The sequence below is a fragment of the Pongo pygmaeus genome, chromosome 16 (genome assembly GCF_028885625.2).
Source record: "Pongo pygmaeus isolate AG05252 chromosome 16, NHGRI_mPonPyg2-v2.0_pri, whole genome shotgun sequence".
Taxonomy (NCBI): Eukaryota; Metazoa; Chordata; class Mammalia; order Primates; family Hominidae; genus Pongo; species Pongo pygmaeus.
Window position 1 is genome coordinate 50,037,758 of NC_072389.2, and position 18,343 is coordinate 50,056,100.

An 18,343-nucleotide genomic window follows, 5' to 3' on the forward strand; every position below is an offset into this window, starting at 1 on the left:
GATGTTTCCACCAAGACTGCTTAGTGCATCTTCTCATCAGTAGGAGCTGCTTGGCGTGGGTGGTGGCATGGGGAGCATCATTGTCCTCTAGGACTGGACCCCTCAGGCCTATGAGAGGCAGCATGTTGTAAAGGACTTGATGCCAAGATTCCTGGGTTCTGTCTAATCCTGGGCCATTGACTAACCCACTGTGTGATTTGCCAAGTCACTTCCCCAATCTGAGCCTCAATTTCCTCTCTTGTTAACTGAAGGGTTGTGTTAAGACAATCTTAAGGTCTCCTCTGGCATTTATATCTTCTTCATCTACAAAATGATTTTGTATGTGGCTTGTTGTGAGGATTAGAGATAATTCATGTCAATGAAATTATATTTGGTAAAGAAAATATGTCACCTTCAAAAATCCTGGGATCCTTTCCTCTGGGAAATGGGTAACCTAAGTCCATTCCCCGCTAAACAGGTCCATAAATAGCAGCATGAGTCAGATAGCACCAACAATATTTATTACCCAAAGCAATCTGAAAGATTAGGGCACAAGGTCATGGCTTTCCCAAGTTACAAGAAAATCAGAACCTCTTCAAACTCACCCACCACCCATAGCCAAAGTAAGGGATTAAAGGCTATAGCTCAAGCTATGTCATGGCTATTATATCCTCATTCTTGATGAATAATCTCAAAGTCACAAGTGGGCATGATGTGATTTGGATCCAAATCTTACCAGAAAAAAACCCTACCATTAAGACAAGACAAGTTCATAGAAATCATTCCAACAGAAAGATACCAAGAGCCTTTACTGGCAATGGGAAGAGGAAAGGTTTTCTGTTTATAATAACCAGAAAGAAATGGAATTGTCTAATAATCATCAGTTGAGTATGAGCCTAGTTGAGTTGAGTATGAGCCTAGTATGGGATGCTAATCTTCTAGGGTGGGGAAGTCTTGTGAGCTAACCAAATCCTCCTGGTCTCTGGTGAGGTCCACAGGTGGCAGTTTCCCAGTGGCCTAGTGACAAGGGACCATGCTTAGGGGTGGGGTGGGGCATGTTGGGGAGGGGGTCCTTCACTTGGCAAGTGAAATAACACAATTCTCAGGAGCTGAAGAAGAGGCAATCTTCAAACAGTGCTGAGAAGTCCTCTTACTTTTTCCACATTAGGGGAATGCAAGCTGGTTTAACCTCACATGACATTTCCTTTTTTGTTTGTTTGTTTTTTTCATTTGATTGGTTTTAAAATTATCCTGGATCCAGGAAAGTGATACCTTTTCTTATTCTCCTTTTATCATCAAACCAAACAGCCAATATGTGTCTAGAAACATTGAGTTCTAAACTGAAAGTGCTGACAAGCCTTCATCCCAGACCCCGAGTGGCAGATTTTCATGAAAATCAGCTTCTGGGCCAGTTAAGTCTTCATGAAGTTATCTTTTCATAACTCAGCCGTCATTCCCCTCCGGGTCAGTAGCAGTGGAACCAGGAAACCCAAGGGCCAGATTTCCTTCCTCAGTGAAGGCACTCCAGGAAGAAGGGGAGTTCCTGGCACCTGCCTGCCAGACTCCGCTCTACTTGCTGAACTTTGCTCAGCATGAACAGGCCATTCTGGCTACAAGTTCCCCCAAACTATCCCAGATTGTATCTTTAAGGCACACCAATTCCTCTGTGTAAGGACTTCTGTTCACAATGAATTGTATTAGTTATTCTTAACATTCAAAAAAGAAAGTTCTGCATCAAAGCCCACCCATGTCCAGCCATTGTGCCCTGAGATACCGAGACTATGGGGATGAGGGCAGAGCCAATTAACATCAGGGATTCTGGTCATTGGGGTCACACTTGAGCATGATTTTCAACCCCAATCCCTTTTTAAATGTTTCAAAGGCCTCCAGAGCTTTCTCCAGAGGAAACCTATGGGTGACGAGGGGTTTTACGTTCACAGACTTCGACGCAAGCATTGAAATCACCACTGGCCACCTGTAAAAGAACAGGAGCATTATATTCAACCTTCAAGAGGAAAGAGCCAGGTGCCCCAAACTACCAAGCACTAGATCAGCTTGGCCGTATTTATTGATAGCACTGTGGTTCTGCAAAGCCAATTTTACAGGCCAACAACCCAGGAAAGGACCTTATGGCTTATGCTTCAGGGGTACAGAGCCTATTTCCAATTGCCCCCACCCCTCACCCACCCGCTCACTCTGCCATGTCTGCATGGAGCCTAGAATTCCTGTGGCATGAAGGTACAAGGCACATGGTGGAGGCCACTGGGAAAAGGCAGAGAAGCCGTGGGGAGGCAGCCCAGGACAAACCAGTCACATCCACTAACAGCTCAGCTTACTGGAAAACTGGCGCCCTCATGAGGGCATGGAGTTACAGCCTCTAAAGCCAGGAGTAAGGGACACTGCTGGAGAGGGGGGTCCCAGCCAGAGGGCCGCAGCAGGGGAGAGGGTAGAGCTGCAGAACATGGGTGGAGCAAACTCAGACCCTTTCGCTCCCCAGCGTGGGCCCTAGGGCTCAGGAACGGAAGCCACAGGACTTGATTTCTTCCTTTTGTCCTCCTTTCTCTCCTTCTTCCCTTTAAAGGGAGAAAATGGAGATCTGGCAACTTAAGAAAATTGGGGGAAAAGGGGGCTTAGGGCGGATAAGCAGCAGACACTCAGTAACAGCATGCTTCAAAATCCGCTCCTTCCCTCCCTCCATCCATCCTTCTGTTCCTCCCATTCTTTTTTTTTTTTTTGAGACAGAGTCTGGCTCTGTCGCCCAGGCTGGAGTGCAGTAGCACAATCTCCGCTCACTGCAATCTCTGCCTCCTGTGTTCACGCCATTCTCCTGCCTGAGCCTCCCGAGTAGCTGGGACTACAGACTCCCACCACCACGCCTGGCTAATTTTTTGTATTTTCAGTAGAGACAGGGGTCACCGTGTTAGCCAGGATGGTCTCGATCTCCTGACCTCGTGATCCGCCTGCCTCGGCCTCCCAAAGTGCTGGGATTACAGGCATGAGCCACCATGCCCGGCCTTCCCATTCTTTAACTGGGAGTGAGTGTTCTCTCTTTGGATCCCTGTTATATCACACAGCTATCAGTGTGGCCAGGGAGTGCCCCCATGAACAAACAGGCAGAGACTCATGGGCTCAGAGGCTGAGTGGGGCCTGCCCTGGTCTTGCTGGAGGCTGGGCATCCCGGCTCACCCACAGCATACTCACGTGTTGCAGTATCGAAACACGCCTTTGATATCCACCTCCCGGAGGACTGCTTGCAGTAGGGGTACGGTGGTCATCTCAGAGCCCACCCCCACAAGCACGAGGGTCCCACCAGAGCGAGTGGCCTGTAAAGGAGGTAAAAACAAGAAAGCTCAGAAGATAAGAAATACTGACTTCCCACTTACAATAACATATTGTCATCACACAAGTATCTTCTGGTTGCATCAGCTGAGCATCCAAAAATACCAGAGAATGTGATTCTTGTACACTGCTGAACTGCTCAGCCTGCCAACCAAACTTAACTGAGTGGCAGAGTAAACACTGTTTTCTTTAAAGCTTCTGAAAAAATACACTTAACCCATGGAGAACCAGGAACAGTGGGAACATCTTCCAAAGCTTTACAGATTCGGGACCCAATATTGGCTTCAGCCACCTCCACAGTCTAAGCACCTGTTCCTCCCACAGAGCGCCCCTCCACAGGCAGCACTTTCATCAGAGCTGGAAGGAACCACTTGCCCTCTAAGCTCACCGGTGGTGAGAAAACTATAAACATGAGACAGATGGGCCACTTGTATTCTGTGGTTTAAAAAAGGCTTTATCCGTGCGTGCAGGCTGGCAGTTAGAAATCTTTTTGTTCCGGAGATGTTTACCTCAACAGTATGAGCCATAATGGGTTTTGTCTTCCTTGAATGTTTATCTGCCTTATCAGTTCCCCACTTGGAGTGGGTCACAGGCAGCAGTGAAATTTCTCACGAAAATTTCCCCAGAACTCCCTGTGAGTGCTGTGCTTGTTTCAGAGCTTTCTGGGGATCACTGTGCTCAGTGTGGTGAGAGACAGAACAATGGACAATTCAGTCATGCTGGGTGTTCATTACAGTCAGCAGCAAGCATTTATTGGGACCATTCTAGGTGCTAAACAGTGGAACTAGAGAAAGGCACACATCACAGCCTCCACTTCTGAGATGAGGGATACACCATGATCACAGCCTCCACTTCTGAGATGAAGGATACGCCATGGAGAGAGGCCTGTGGTGCCCCCACCATCAACAGCTGGAAATGCCAACTGTTCCAAATGCTCTCAGGGCAGGGTACAAGAGGGTGCAAGAAGAAGGAGAGCCACGGCCTTTAAGTCCCCCAGCTTATACTGCCTCTCTGTGGGGTGCAGGTCACTGACCTGCCGACAACTTGAAGACAGTAGATGCAACTTACTCATGTCTTAGCCCTCAAAGTGCCCAGCACAAAGCCTGGCACATGGCAGGTACCCAAGACATACCATGGGTAGATCAATCACACACACACACACAGACCCATTGTTCCTCTCTGAGCTTCAGCTTCTTTTTGCCCCTTCCCACATGGCGACCACTGCCTATGACAGTGAAGCAGAGGGCTGGCCAACTCCAGCTGAAACTCAGGACAGTGCCAAGGTGGCACCCGGTCCTCCCTCTCCCCCACTGCTTCCTCAGCTCCCAAGGCCACTGGGCAACTTAGTAGAGGAAGTCTAGGCAGCTCTGCTACTCAGCTTGGTGGGTTAGCCTTCCCTAGAATGTCTCATGTGATGCAAAGTGCCCTCCTGCTGTGACTCTCAGAAGGAAGGAGGAAGCCCACGCTACCGTGGGGAAGCTGTCTGGGAGGCAGGGACGGAAGTCCCCTGTGGTGGCAGCTGCCTGCTACCCTCTCCAGCCCTGGCCCTGTCCCCCAACCCTAGCAGGGTTGTTCGTGCCCTCCTTCCCTTCCTCTCCTAAGCAGCGGGGCAACTCAGGCACTGGGGCCTGGCAGGGCTGGGCCTGGGCCTGACTTGGCTTGCCTCAAACAAACCACAAATCCCTCAGCATAAAACAGTAACTGATTTTCAGGGCTATTATGCAGATTAGGCCTCATGTTTATAAAGTACAGCAGAGAACCTGGCATACAGTAGGGCTTGGAACCTGGAAGTTATTCTTTTCCCTTCGTTTCCTCATACTTTGATCTGTCAATGCCACTCCCTCCCACCACCTCCAACTTCCTGCCAACTTCCTATAAGTGGTTGGTGGGTCGCTGAGGGGCGAGTCAGGCATTGGCAGCTTATCTGTTCCTAGGTCTGGGAGACAAAACAAGCAGTAGTCAGCTGTGACCCTGGAAAATCACCTCACCTTCATGACTAACTGAATGACTGTCACTTTATATCAATACTAAAAGACTGCAGTTTTCCTCAATAAAATAAGACAGAGATTTCCCATATACAATTAAGGCATGGTTCCCTGTTTTTCTTCTTGATATTTTTACCAAAACTACTGCACTTTTAACATCACAGGTATGATCATGAAGCCAACCGTGTCCCCAAAGTGTGTGTCCTTAACATTTTTCAAGGCCCACGTATAGCTGTTATCTTGTGTGAACCTCAGATGGCCCAATGAGGATGTAAGGCAAGTTCAAGTACAGTGTCCACACTAGAGATAAGAAAACAGAGATAGCAAAAGATGAATAAGTTTGGCTTGGGGCTCACACAGCAAGCTGGTAAAGAAGCTTGACTCCCTACTTCTGCCTCCTTCACTCCCCTACGCTGATTCCCCAAAGCTGCCCTCAGCCCACTCACGTAGATGCCCGCCTGGATGGAGGCCTCTGCCCCCGTGCACTCGATGGTGACTTCCGGCTTGCACCCCAGCAGACCTTCTACTTTCCTGGCAATTTCCTGAGGGCTCTCCTTGGAGATCTGGAGGACTAAATCAGCCCCAATCTCCTTGGCTTTGGACAATCGGGTAGCAGACAGATCTGAAGGTAAAAAAAAAAAAAAAAGAAATTCTTTCAAACGGAGAAATCTGATGACTCATTAGCAAGAAAAGAAAATGGAGGTGTAAGATCTGATGGCAACAAAGCTCTCGTGCAATGGGTGGTGGTGTTGAGCCCAACACACATACTCTTCACACCAAGCTTGTCCAATCTGCAGCCCACATGCAGCCCAGGATGGCTTTGAATATGGCCCAACACAAATCCATAAACTCTCTACAAATATTATGAGGTTAAAAAAAATTTTCTTTAAGCTCATCAGCTATCATTAGTGTTAGTGTATTTTATGTGGGGCCCAAGACAATTCTTCCAATGTGGCCCAAGGAAGCCAAAAGATTGGACACCCCTGCTCTACACCCTCATACACCCCCATATCCACCACACAGCTACACACACACACATTCTCTCTCACACAAACTCTCTCTCTCTCTCTGATAGCTTCTCCTAACACAAAACACACACTCACACTCTTCTATATCTCCACAATCCATATGACACTACACACTCACCCCCTCCACACTGTCACAGATAACCTCTCCTCACACATACACATACAGTAGGCCCAGCTGTTTCCCAGTCAAGAAGATTGAAAAAGAACAAAGTCTTACCAGTCACCACTACTTGAGCTGCTCCCATTGCCTTGGCCATGAGCAAAGTGACCACCCCGATTGCCCCTAAACAAAGCAAAAGACGGAAGATTGTGAAATATTAAACATCTGCTCTCCCACTTGTCCAGGCCATGGACAGGAACCATATCTTTTGTGTGTCTCTAGCATCTATCCCAGTGCCTGGCATGATAAGACCTTAGCGGCTGTTTGTTGAATGCAGAAGTGAATGAATCCATGAAGAATTATTCTCTACATAAAATACGCTCCTAGTGCTGGGTTCTATTTAATCCTCTCAAACCTCAGAGCTAAAATTTTCCTACTTACTCCTGGACACTAATGGAGATAATCTCAAACCACAGGATTCAAGGAAGCACAAACTTACTCAGAAAATAAGAAATCTCAGAAGGTCTGGACTTGTTTTCCTGTTCTTTCTTTGCTCCTACCTTCGTGAGAACCCATCACACCTCCCCCAGAGAGAGACATATTCCGTTTAGGTGCCCTCTGAGGACCACCTGGAGAGGGTCCTTAAGTGAGCTGGCTCCCTGGGTTGGCCCAGGTGCCCAGATAGCCCCAGGATACTCAGGTATCCAAGGATTTGCCTGAGACACCTGCTTCCCCATAGTATCTGCATGCTATGTGACACTATGGTTTTAATATAAAAATCAGGCCCACAGAATGAAAGCAATGCAGACTATCTTTGGGGATTTACTTTTTGTACACACCCCCGAGAACAATTTTGTGAGCTCCCTCAGAAAACAAAACATTGAAAAATAATACCTGAAATGTCCAACAAAGCATGATTTAAAAACTACACGGCTACTAAAAATTATGCCATAACTCTTTATCTATTGACATGGAAAAATGTTCACAGTATTTTTTTTGAGGCAGAGTCTTGCTCTGTCACCCAGGCTGGAGTGCAGTGGTGTGATCAGCTCACTGCAATCTCCACCTCCCGGGTTCAAGCAATTCTCTCACCTCAGCCTCCTAAGTAGTGGAGATTACAGGCACCCGCCACCACGCCTGGCTAATTTTTGTATTTTTAGTAGAGACAGGGTTTCACCATGTTGGCCAGGCTGGTCTCAAACTCCTGACTTCAGGTGATCCGACTGCCTCAGCCTCCCAAAGTGCTAGGATTATAGGCATGAGTCACTGTGCCCAGCCTGATTTTTAAAAAAGAGTAGGTAAAGGAAGTGTATTTAGCATGGTCTCAGAAAAAAACTAAGTAACTAAAAGATTCTATACCCAAATATTAATAGTGGTTCTCTTGGGCTAATCAGTGATGGGATTGCAGGTGAATTTCTGTGTGTGTGTGTTGGGGGCAAGGCATGCATGTGTGTGGTGTGTGTGATTTATTTTCCTTTTCTATGGTAAAAAGGTACTGGATCCACGCAGATTTTTATAAGAATCTGTCACCTGAGTCCCGCAGTCTGCTAGCCCATTGTGGCAAGTCTATTCTACATCCATCAGCCCTCTTAGGAAGCCCTGTGATCACTTATTTGACCAGCCAAAGAAAATCACAAACAAGTATGAGGAACACCAGATCACACCCACAAGGAGTGTGAGCGTACTGTTTGGGTCACCAGAATGATTTGGTCTGAGGCTGCTAGGGCCTGTTCCAGATGGCTTGAAACGGGATGAGAGAAGGCAGCTAGCTACAACCCTACTGCAGGCAGACTGCTGGCTCACAGTGGTGTGGGAGCAGACCACTGCTCACTCCTCCCACTGGCCGGGAGCAGGGTCTACCTTAATCATAGATGGGACTAGGCCACCACTTTGCTGGTATAATTTGAAAATTCCAAGAGTTGCCCTTCCTTTTACTATCAAAAATATTTCTCTAAGGTGGAGGTTGTAGTGAGCCAAGATCACACAAATAAAAAAATTTCCCTAGTTTCCCATTAAGGGTTCAAAAATAATCACCAGATTAATTCCCTTTTTTTTTTTTTTTTTTTTTTTTGAGACAGAATCTTGCTCTGTCACCCAGGCTGGAGCGCAGTGGCATGATCTTGGCTCACTGCAACCTCTGCTTCCCAGGTTCAAGTGATTCTCCTGTCTCAGCCTCCCAAGTAGCTGGGACTACAGGGGGCACACAACCACGCCCAGCTAATTTTTGTATTTTTAGTAAAGATGAGGTTTCATCATGTTGGCCAGGCTGGTGTTGAACTTTCAGCCTCAAGTGATCCACCCACCTCAGCCTTCCCAAGTGCTGGGATTATAGGCATGAGACACTGTGCCTGGCCCAGATTCATTCTTTTTGTTTGTTTGTTTTGAGATGGGGTCTTGTTTTTTTTGAGACAGGGTCTTGTTCTGTCACCCAGACTGGAGTTTAGTGGCACAATCATGCCTCACTGCACCCTTGACCTCCCAGGCTCAAGTGATCCTCCCACCTCAGCCTTCTGAGTAGCTGGGACTACAGGCACACACTACCACACCTGCTAATTTTTGTATTTTTTTGTAGAGATGGGGTTTCACCATGTTACCCAGACTGGTCTCGAACTCCTGGGCTCAAGTGATCCACCGGCTTTGGTCTCCCAAAGTGCTGGTATTATAGGCAGGAGCCACCATGCCCAGCCAATTCATTCTTTAAATGAATGAAAGGGCTATGTTTCCTAGGACATATAACCCTAGTTAATATCATGTCTGCAGATACTCATTTGTTTAGCAAAGTGCTAGTCACTGAGGGAATGGGACACTGCAATCCTCCTTTACCCAGAAGGATTCTAGAACAAATCTCAAGCCTTGGAGGGGGAATGAGATGGGTAGACGGGTCCCTGCATTCCCAGTCAATGAACCCGCAACAGGTTGGCTTCTGTTTCTTACCAGCTCCACAGACAAGGACCTTGTGTTCCAGGGTAACTCCACCTCTCCTGCAGGCATGGATCCCCACAGAAAGTGGATCAATCATGGCGCCTTCCTCAAACGTGACATTGTCAGGAAGCCTGAGGAGTTAATCGAACACAGCGATACTCTGAGTTAACTACAATGCTAACAATAGTATTATATATGCCCAACATCACTGTAATAACAACCATAGCTAACATTTATCGAGCATTTATTTATGTACAGAGCAATGTGCTAAGCAATTTATATACATTAACTCATGTAAATCCCTGGAATAGTTCTGTGGTAGGTACTATCATGCCCGTCTTACAGATGAGGAAACAGGCGTGGTGGGTTAAATGACTCGCCCCAACGGTCCAAAGCTAGTGAGGGGCCCAAAGCGTTCAAATTAGAAGCCAGATATGTTCTCATCACAGAACCCATGCCACAATGTCCCCATCTGAAGAAGGCAACATAGTTTTCATTGGAGAAATCAATTCAGTGAAATGAACACATTATGTTTTCTTTAATGTGTTATCCAAGCTACGGTATGGTGGTTATCATTAATAAGTGAAAAGTTTGTTTATTTACTTATTTATTTATTTATTTATTTTTGAGATGGAGTCTCACTCTGTCTCCCAGGCTGGAGTGCAGTGGCGCAAGCTCGGCTCACCGCAAGCTCTGTCTCCCAGGTTCATGCCATTCTCTCGCCTCAGCCTCCTGAGCAGCTGGGACTGCAGGCGCCCGCCACCATGCCAGGCTAATTTTTTGTATTTTGTAGTAGAGATGGGGTTTCACCGTCTTAGCCAGGATGGTCTTGACCTCCTGACCTCGTGATCCACCAGCCTCGGCCTCCCAAAGTGCTGGGGTTATAGGTGTGAGCCACCATGCCTGGCTGAAAAGTTTATTTAACAAGGAGTTAACATGGCCACGATCCAGCATCTCCTCTGCTTCTCAAACTTACAGCCTTTTTAGTTTCACTTTAGCAAACAATCCTGACTATCACCAGTTTTGCAGAATAGTGATTTAGCAATGGGCATCACTCTGATAGTCGCCTCCCATATTATACATTCCAGAAGAACCACATCTGAGGACAGCGGCTGCCCTGCTGACCCAGGACCAGTCAAGAAGGAAAAAGGACCTGTTCCACAAAGCTGATTAAATGCTGTGTCACCTTCACTCTGGGTTCTAGGTTTTCACTTCCACTGGCATCTTGACCCTATCAATAATACAGCTGATGACGACAGCAAATATTTGCATAAAGCTTTACAGATTAGGAAGCACGCTCATCCATTATCTCATTTAATCCTCATGATAACCATGTTAGGCAGGTAGGGCAGGCTTTTTTTAGAAAACCTTTAGTTTACAGAAGAGGAAACTGAAACTCACTGACATTGAGAGAATTGCCAAGGTTATGAAGCTAGGGAATGAAGGCCAGACTTAACCAAGGTGTCCTGATTCCACATCCTCTGCCTGTCCCATATCAGCTGCTTCCTGGTATGAGCAGCTGTGTAGCTAATATTAATATCCAATTTCTGCTAGTTCCTCACTGCCCAGGATTTACCCAGCACCCCAAATCTCCACACACAGGAACAGGAAAACCCTCAAGTTCCAAAAAGAAATAAATGTGGCAGCCAAACCATGTGCTCATCCCCATGATCCTTTCAACATTGTCTCCAACCTTCAACAGAATAACTCAGAGTCCTCCTGTCACGGTCCCTGATCCTTGATAGAACTACTCACCCGGCCAATGGAGGCCCAGCTGCCACCCACCACCCCCTTATCCCTTCCCCTCGGCTTCTTTCCCATCACTTCCCCTACTCCAATCCACTCTCCTGCTCTGACTGCGATCACACTCCTTCTACTCCCCCTAGAAGTATCCCTTCTATATAACACGAAAAAGTTTAAAATGAAACAGTGAAGATTCCTAAACTCTCTCAGGGACTCCACAGGCTCCTAGACATGCCTGCCTTTCCACATCTGGGCCTCCTGAGGAACTCATAAGGGCTCCATGCAGAGGGTGGCCTGTGTGGAAACTACATAGAGGAGAGATGGGATTGGGGAAGGTGATGAGGGAAGATTGTTATCAGGAAGAATACTCTACTGATTAAGCAGATTCTGCCTCATCCGCCTGCACCCAACACAGCCAACCATGTTGGAAAGCCACCTGGTGTGGTGGCAGAAGCGTGCACAAGGAGTCCTGGAGGCCAGCCCCACTGGCACTGACCTTGGGAAAACCACTGACTCCACCCTCCCCAATCTTGTCCAGTGGGGGTTGATGGAGAACAAGGATGAGAAGACTCCAAGTTTCTTCCCAGCCCCAAACTTTCATGACTTTATAAACACCAGAGAGTGATGAGGCAACTTGGTAATTTTTACAATGGGGTTCAGGGAACAGTCCAAATTGGGTAACGGATGATCAAGAAGACAAAGAGGAAGCAGGAAAATAGAAAGAAAATAGATACACAAATAAAGAGGCTGTGGTAGTATGGGAATCCTAAAAAGACATCAGAGAGGAGGGCTTCGGTCTGGGGAAGAACTGGGGACACAGGCAGAAAGCACCCTGGGAGGAGAAGAAAGGCAGGGGCTGTAGGACTCCCCAGAGACCTTCCTCAGCACCCCCACTGCCATTGCCAACCAGAGCCCCATCATTCCCTATAAACCACCAGCACAAGGCCTACTCCTGCACCTCCATCCCCAGACCACTAGGCCATGACTATGGCATAGCTTGGTACGATTTACTGAGCACTTACTATGTGCCAGACCTCATGCTGGAGACTTGATATGCTTTTCTCATTGGATCTCATCAGTAATTCTATGAGGGAGGTACCATTACTATCTATTTTACAGGCGAGGACATCGAGGTTACAAAATTTAAGTGACTTGCCCAAGGTCACACAGTTGTAATTGGCAGAGACCAGTGGGCTTCACCACTATGCTCTTCTGCCTTCCATGAAACTTTTGTTTGGTGTCTTGACTTGGAAAGGGCCCCATAAAGATGGGCTCATTCAGGAACCACTTGCTGAAAGGTGTACTCTGCACATGTAACCTGCTTACTTCTAGAGCAGGTTCAGGGGTTGACTTAAACCTATCACAAGGTCTCTGGCCTGTGACTCCTCTCAAGGCTCCCGGTGGGCCCTAGAAAAACTCAGATCTGTCAGACTGCTCCTGTGACTGGCACCTGGCCTCCATCAGACAAGCCCCATCCTGGTTGAAAACAACCAATGGGGCCAGGCTGTGGTGGGAGAAGAATGCATCTGGGTTGGGTCAGGGGGAAAGCAGCACTTCGGCACCCTAGAGCTCCATGGCTGGGGCCATGAGGGGTCATGCAGAAAGGGAAGCACTTTGCTTCCTCCAGACTCAACTTCACAATTTCAGGGGTGAGAATTGGAGTAGGGTAAGGGAGTGGGCACAGGGCAGGAGCTTGAGACTCAGAGACCCCAGTTTGACTCTTGGTTGTGCTCTGTGCCCAAGTCAATGAGCTTCCTTCTGCCTTGGTTAACCCAATAACGGTGCCCACCTCACCATTATTCTTGTGGAGATTAAATAAATTAAAGCATGCAAACCACTTATTAGCACAAGGGCAGGCACATAGTAATAATAATTATGACTCTCCATGCATCACCTTATTTAATATTTTGGCGAGTAAATGAAACTGAATCAGAGAAAAGTGAAATCATTTCTCCAAAATCACTTGCCAGGAGGGAGTAGATCCAGGATCCCAGAGCTCAAGCCCTGGCAGCACACCACGGCACCTCAGGAAATGTCAGCTGTTGCTGTCATGGTGTGTCGTTGTTATTGTCGAGGTCATTGTTGTTGTTTTTCTTTTTGAGACGGAGTCTTGGTCTGTTGCTCAGGCTGGAGTGCAGTGACGCGATCTCCACTCACTGCAACCTTCACCTCCCAGGTTCAAGCCATTCTCCTGCCTCAGCCTCCCAAGTAGCTGGGACTACAGGTGCCCGCCACCAGGCCTGGCTAATTTTCTGTATTTTTTTAGTAGAGATGGCGTTTCACTGTGTTAGTCAGGAAGGTCTCGATCTCCTGATCTCATGATCCACCCGCCTCGGCCTCCTAAAGTGCTGGGATTACAGGCGTGAGCCACCACACCTGGCCGAGGTCATTGTTGTTATGACCTTTCTGGTGGTTGCAGTGGAAACTAATAACAGAGGATGAACCACAGGAATTCCCTCCAGGATGTCTGCAGAGGGTGAGTGATTTCAGCAATAATTTTCTATTGTTGCTCTAAGTAAGGGAAACTGAAACTGAAAGACTAAAACCAACCACTGTGAGTCAGTCTTATTCCTAGGGAGGCTACCCTCTCTCAATGCCACCAAGAAGAGTAGCCTGCCCAGGTGATGCCTCATGTTTGGAATTATGAGCTGAAAAGAATAAAGAAATAACCACAGGAAACAGCACCAAGCTAATGAAGGGAAAGAGGTCCCAGGAGACCCAGTGGGACTGTGGACACTAACTTGTAACAAAAGGCTGCATTGTGCTTATAGAACCGGCAGAGGTTCCCGTCATCGGGGGGTGTGGCACAGAAGAAGATGGAAGGCGACAGATTGTATCGGCCAATCTTGCAGAATTCATCATTTTCTCGGGGAGCACCAGGCTCGATGGCAACACGATCACCTGGAGAGGAAAACAAAGATGGCACCATGTCCGAGGGTGGGAGCAGAGTCTGCCCCCTCTTTGGTCTGGTTCTTTGTTTTCCAACCTTTGAAAACAGCAGAAGCAGAGATATTATGAAGGCTTGCATGCTCACGGGCAGATGCCAGATGAGAGAATCTAGCTTAACGAGCCACCTTCCTCCCTGGGGACCCAGGGTGTCCTAGGCAAGTGAGGAAACTCGGGATGAAGCACAGACTCACTCTGGGGGAAAAGGACCAGCCCCCTCCTCCACAGCCCAGTGTGGCCTGCCCTTTTTCCAACTCCTGCAACAAGCCAAGCTACCCCTCTGTCTCCACAGCCACTTCCCAGCTAAGGCAAGCCAAGTATAGTTCCCATCTCACACTGCTGGGGAAGGTGTAGCTAATACATGGAGTTTGCAGGCATTTTTTCTTCATCTGTTTGGAAGATAGGGAGCAAAGCCTTTACAAAGACAAGAGCTATAATTACAGCATGTTTTATGTCCAGTCTGGTCATTTTTAGACAATAATTAGGAGTCAACTGATTCCTGGTAGTAGAACTGCAAAGGCCAATGACCTGCAGAGGCCTCGTACAGTGGAGAGTAATACTCAAGGCTTCTGAACAGCCAGCTCTATTATATTTCTACTCTATGCCTCACAACACCTGCTTGGAAACCCAGCCTGAGAACTGCTCTCTAATTGTTTTCTTTTTCTATCTTTTTATTATGAAGAATTTCAAACACACAGCAAAATTCAAAGAATTGTATAGTGAACACCTGGATACCCTCCTTCTACATTCTTCGAGGAACATCTAGCTATATTCACTTTATCACATATCTATCCATCTACCCCTCCATCTCATCTCTGTCTCCTTCCATCAATCTATCTTCTTTTCCGATGCATTTCAAAGCAGGCTGCAGACATCAGTATACTTCACCCTTAAATGCTTCAGCCTGCATATCATTAACTAGAGTTCAGTATTTGTTTATGGTTCTTTTTTAAAGGTATCACCTAGGAACGCAAACCCCTTTTATGATACAGAACACTACCACTACCTCAGAAATCTTATTCATCTGTATCTGTTCCCAGTCAATCCCCACCCCCATCCCCAGAGGACACCAATGTTTTGATTTTTTTTTTGTACCACAGATTAATATTGCCTGTTCTAGCACATCACAAAAATGGGATCATACAGTAGATACTCTTTTGTATCTTTCTTCTTTAAGTTAGCATAACGCTTTTCAGATTGATCTATGTTGTGGTATTAACTGTCCGGCCAGGTGTGGTGGCTCATGCCTATAATCTCATAATCCCAGCATTTTGAGAGGTCAAGGCAGGAGGATCGCTTGAGCCCAGGAGTTTGAGACCAACCTGGGCAACACAGAAAGATCTCATCTTTACAAAAAAAAATTTTTTTAATTAGCTGAGCATGGTGGTGTGTGCCTGTGGTCCCAGCTACTTGGGAGGCTGAGGCAGGAGAATCACTTGAGCCCAGGAGGTTGAGGCTGCAGAGAGACATGATCACACCACTACATTCCTACCTGGGTGACAGAGCAAGACTGTCAATAACAAATGACAGTTTGTTCCTTTTCATGGCTGAATAGCGTTCTCGTAGTTGCTCAGGCAAGAGAAGCTGCACCCTGTGCTTGTCTAATGTAAGACTATACCACAGTCAGTATCACCATTCTCTTATTGATGGAAAAAACCTGGTTGTTTCCAGTTTTCTCATTGCTGGTTTTTTGGGGGTTTTTTTTGTGTATGTTTCTTTGTTTTTTTGGTTTGTTTGTTTTTTGAGACAGGATCTCACTCTGTCACCCAGGCTGGAGTACAGTGGTGCAATCACAGCTCACTGCAGCGTCGACCTCCCCAAGTTCAGGGGATCCTCCTGCCTCAGCCTCCCAAGTGAGGAAGGAGAAAGAAAAAAAGCAGGCAGACAGTTAGGGCAGGTCCTTGGTGAAATTCTTTCAAACAAAAGAGCAGTCTGGAAAAAAGCTGCAGGCACATAAAGAGCAGCTTGGAAAAATCAAGCTACAGGCACAGATAAGGGAGTGAGGTCCAACATAGAAACGCCTTGGTTCTCTGTGTAATCGTTGGACTCCCAGGAAAAAGTTTCCTCCCCTTTTTGGGCATGTACACAGTGGGCTCCATGAGAACTTGCATGGGGTGGGGTGGGGGCTTGCCTAAAACATGCCTGTAGTCGCTCAGGCAAGAGAAGCTGCACTCTGTGCTTGCCTAATACATGCTCGCAGCCGCACAAATAAGGGAAGCTACACAGGCAGCTACACAGGTAAGGTAAGTTACACAGCACCTACACAGATAAGGGAAGTTTCTTATAAAAACCTTCATATTTAACTGTAAAACAATAACCCTCTTTCAGATCCCCCGCTCTGCTGCTGAGAGCTTTCCTCTTTGACTTATTAAACTTTCACTCCAACCTCACCCTTGGTGTCCACACTCCTTAATTTTCCTGGTAATGAGACAAAGAACTCTGGATAACACCTCAGATAGTGAGATTGCTATATTGACCCTAGACTGCTTTACAAGTAGCTGGGACTATAGGTGCATGCCACCATGCCTGGGTGATTTTTGTTTTTGTTTTTGCAGAGACAGGGTTTTTCCATGTTGCCCCGGTTGGTCTCAAACTCCTGAGCTCAAGCAATCCTCCTGTCTTGGCCTCCCGAAGTGCTGGGATTACAGATGTAAGCCACCACATCCATCCCTGGTTGTTTTTCATGACTATCTTGCCTCCTCATCAAGGATGGGAATGCCTCAGGATTAGTCAGTCTTCCGCTCCATATTTATTTTTTCATAGTGTCTAGTGTTGTGCTAGACAAATTTTTATTGCTAAACATAGAATTTGTGGATTGGGGGAAAACAAACCATGGGACACAAATGTCATTAGTATCTAGAAGGTCATTAGTTATTGGCAAACATTTCCCCTGGAATGTGACAAGTAAAAGCTGTTGGTTAAAGACAGTAGCACTTTTCTGTTGTAAAGGAAAGGGAGAGAGGTAGGAATAATTGAGGACAAATAGTTATCCTGAGGTTTTGGGATGGTTTAGATGGTTCATCTTCTTGTAGGTACCCAGCCCTGTGTAGGGGAACTCCAAATACACTGTCAATACAGCAATGGCCTCCATGTTTGCAGAAAACAGAAAGCAGACTTACAGGGGATTTTAATATCACAGGTATTGCTACACATCAAAGTTACAATTGGATTTAAACTCTGTCTGAATTTGGGGAGTGACCCATACCAGCGAATCAGAGACCAAACTAGAAACTCTGGCAGACCCCCTGCCTGAGCCCAGGCATTAACTCTACAGAGAACAGCAGAAATCTCCCCTTCTAGCAGCCAGGAACAAGCTAGAGACCAACACAGCCAAACGTCAGTGAGGCAGGAAGCCATGTGGCAGGAACCCAGGAAATGACCCACAGGCCTTATCCTGCCTCAGTACCTGGTTATTCAGGAAAAGTCTGACGGACAGACTCCACTGGGAAGAGGTGCTTAAACCTACTACATAGAATAGAGTTTACTAATAACGGTGGGATCAAGTCCTGCCATTTACCAAATGCCCATTGTGTGCCAGGTACCAGGAAAGGCACATCACAAAATCTCCCTTCCCTCACCATAAACCAACAAGATGGTGTTATCTCTGCTTTAGCGATGAGGAAACAGAAGCTCAGGTGGTCACACAGTGATAAGCTGTGGAGATTTGACCGTCCGCTCACCTCTGTACTAGTGTTCGGGCCCTCTGGAGCCTAAAGAGGATGTTAGGAACTGGGTTAGGCCTACTGAGGCCATGGAAGGTCTGGCCTTTATTCAGCAGGGACATGATAAGCTATTTTTCCTAAGTCTTTTTGTATTGAAAGTACTCACAGAATACTGTAGAGTCCTGATACATAGTCAGTGCTCATTAAAATAAGTGGTGAAGGCTGGTCTGAAGGTAGTGCATCATCTTAATTGATTGTTCATACTCAGTTACAGATAATACTCCTTGTTCTACTCTTTCCCCGCTTCTCACTACTGCACTTGACTAGTTTTAAAGAAAATAGGAATGCTTCCATGCTTTAGAGTTATTGACTTATATGTAAGTTTGTTTGTTTGTTTGTTTATTTGAGACAAAGTCTTGCTCTGTCACCCAGGTTGGAGTGCAGTGGCAGGACCTCAGCTCACTGCAACCTCCACATCCCAGGTTCAAGAAATTCTCCTGCTTCAGCCTCCTGAATAGCTGGGATTACGGATGCACACCACAACATCTCGCTAATTTTTGTATTTTTAGTAGAGATGGGGTTTCACCATGTTGGCCAGGCTGGTCTCGAACTCCTGACCTCAAGTGATCCGCCCACATA

At 46.8% G+C, this 18,343-nt stretch overlaps 1 protein-coding gene across 1 annotated transcript in view; it reads right to left on the bottom strand.

Moving 5' to 3' along the window:
- Positions 1-1,051: 1,051 nt before the first annotated feature.
- LOC129014015 (sorbitol dehydrogenase-like) overlaps positions 1,052-18,343 on the bottom strand; it is a 39,574-nt gene continuing 22,282 nt past the window's right edge. The window contains exons 4-9 of the mRNA XM_054450914.2: positions 13,838-13,997; positions 9,366-9,484; positions 6,549-6,614; positions 5,750-5,925; positions 3,181-3,302; positions 1,052-1,954 (exon numbers count right to left, since the gene is read on the bottom strand). Of these exons, the coding sequence (XP_054306889.1) occupies positions 1,789-1,954; positions 3,181-3,302; positions 5,750-5,925; positions 6,549-6,614; positions 9,366-9,484; positions 13,838-13,997 (809 nt within the window). The 3' untranslated portion in view covers positions 1,052-1,788. The remainder of the gene's footprint in view (positions 1,955-3,180; positions 3,303-5,749; positions 5,926-6,548; positions 6,615-9,365; positions 9,485-13,837; positions 13,998-18,343) is intronic.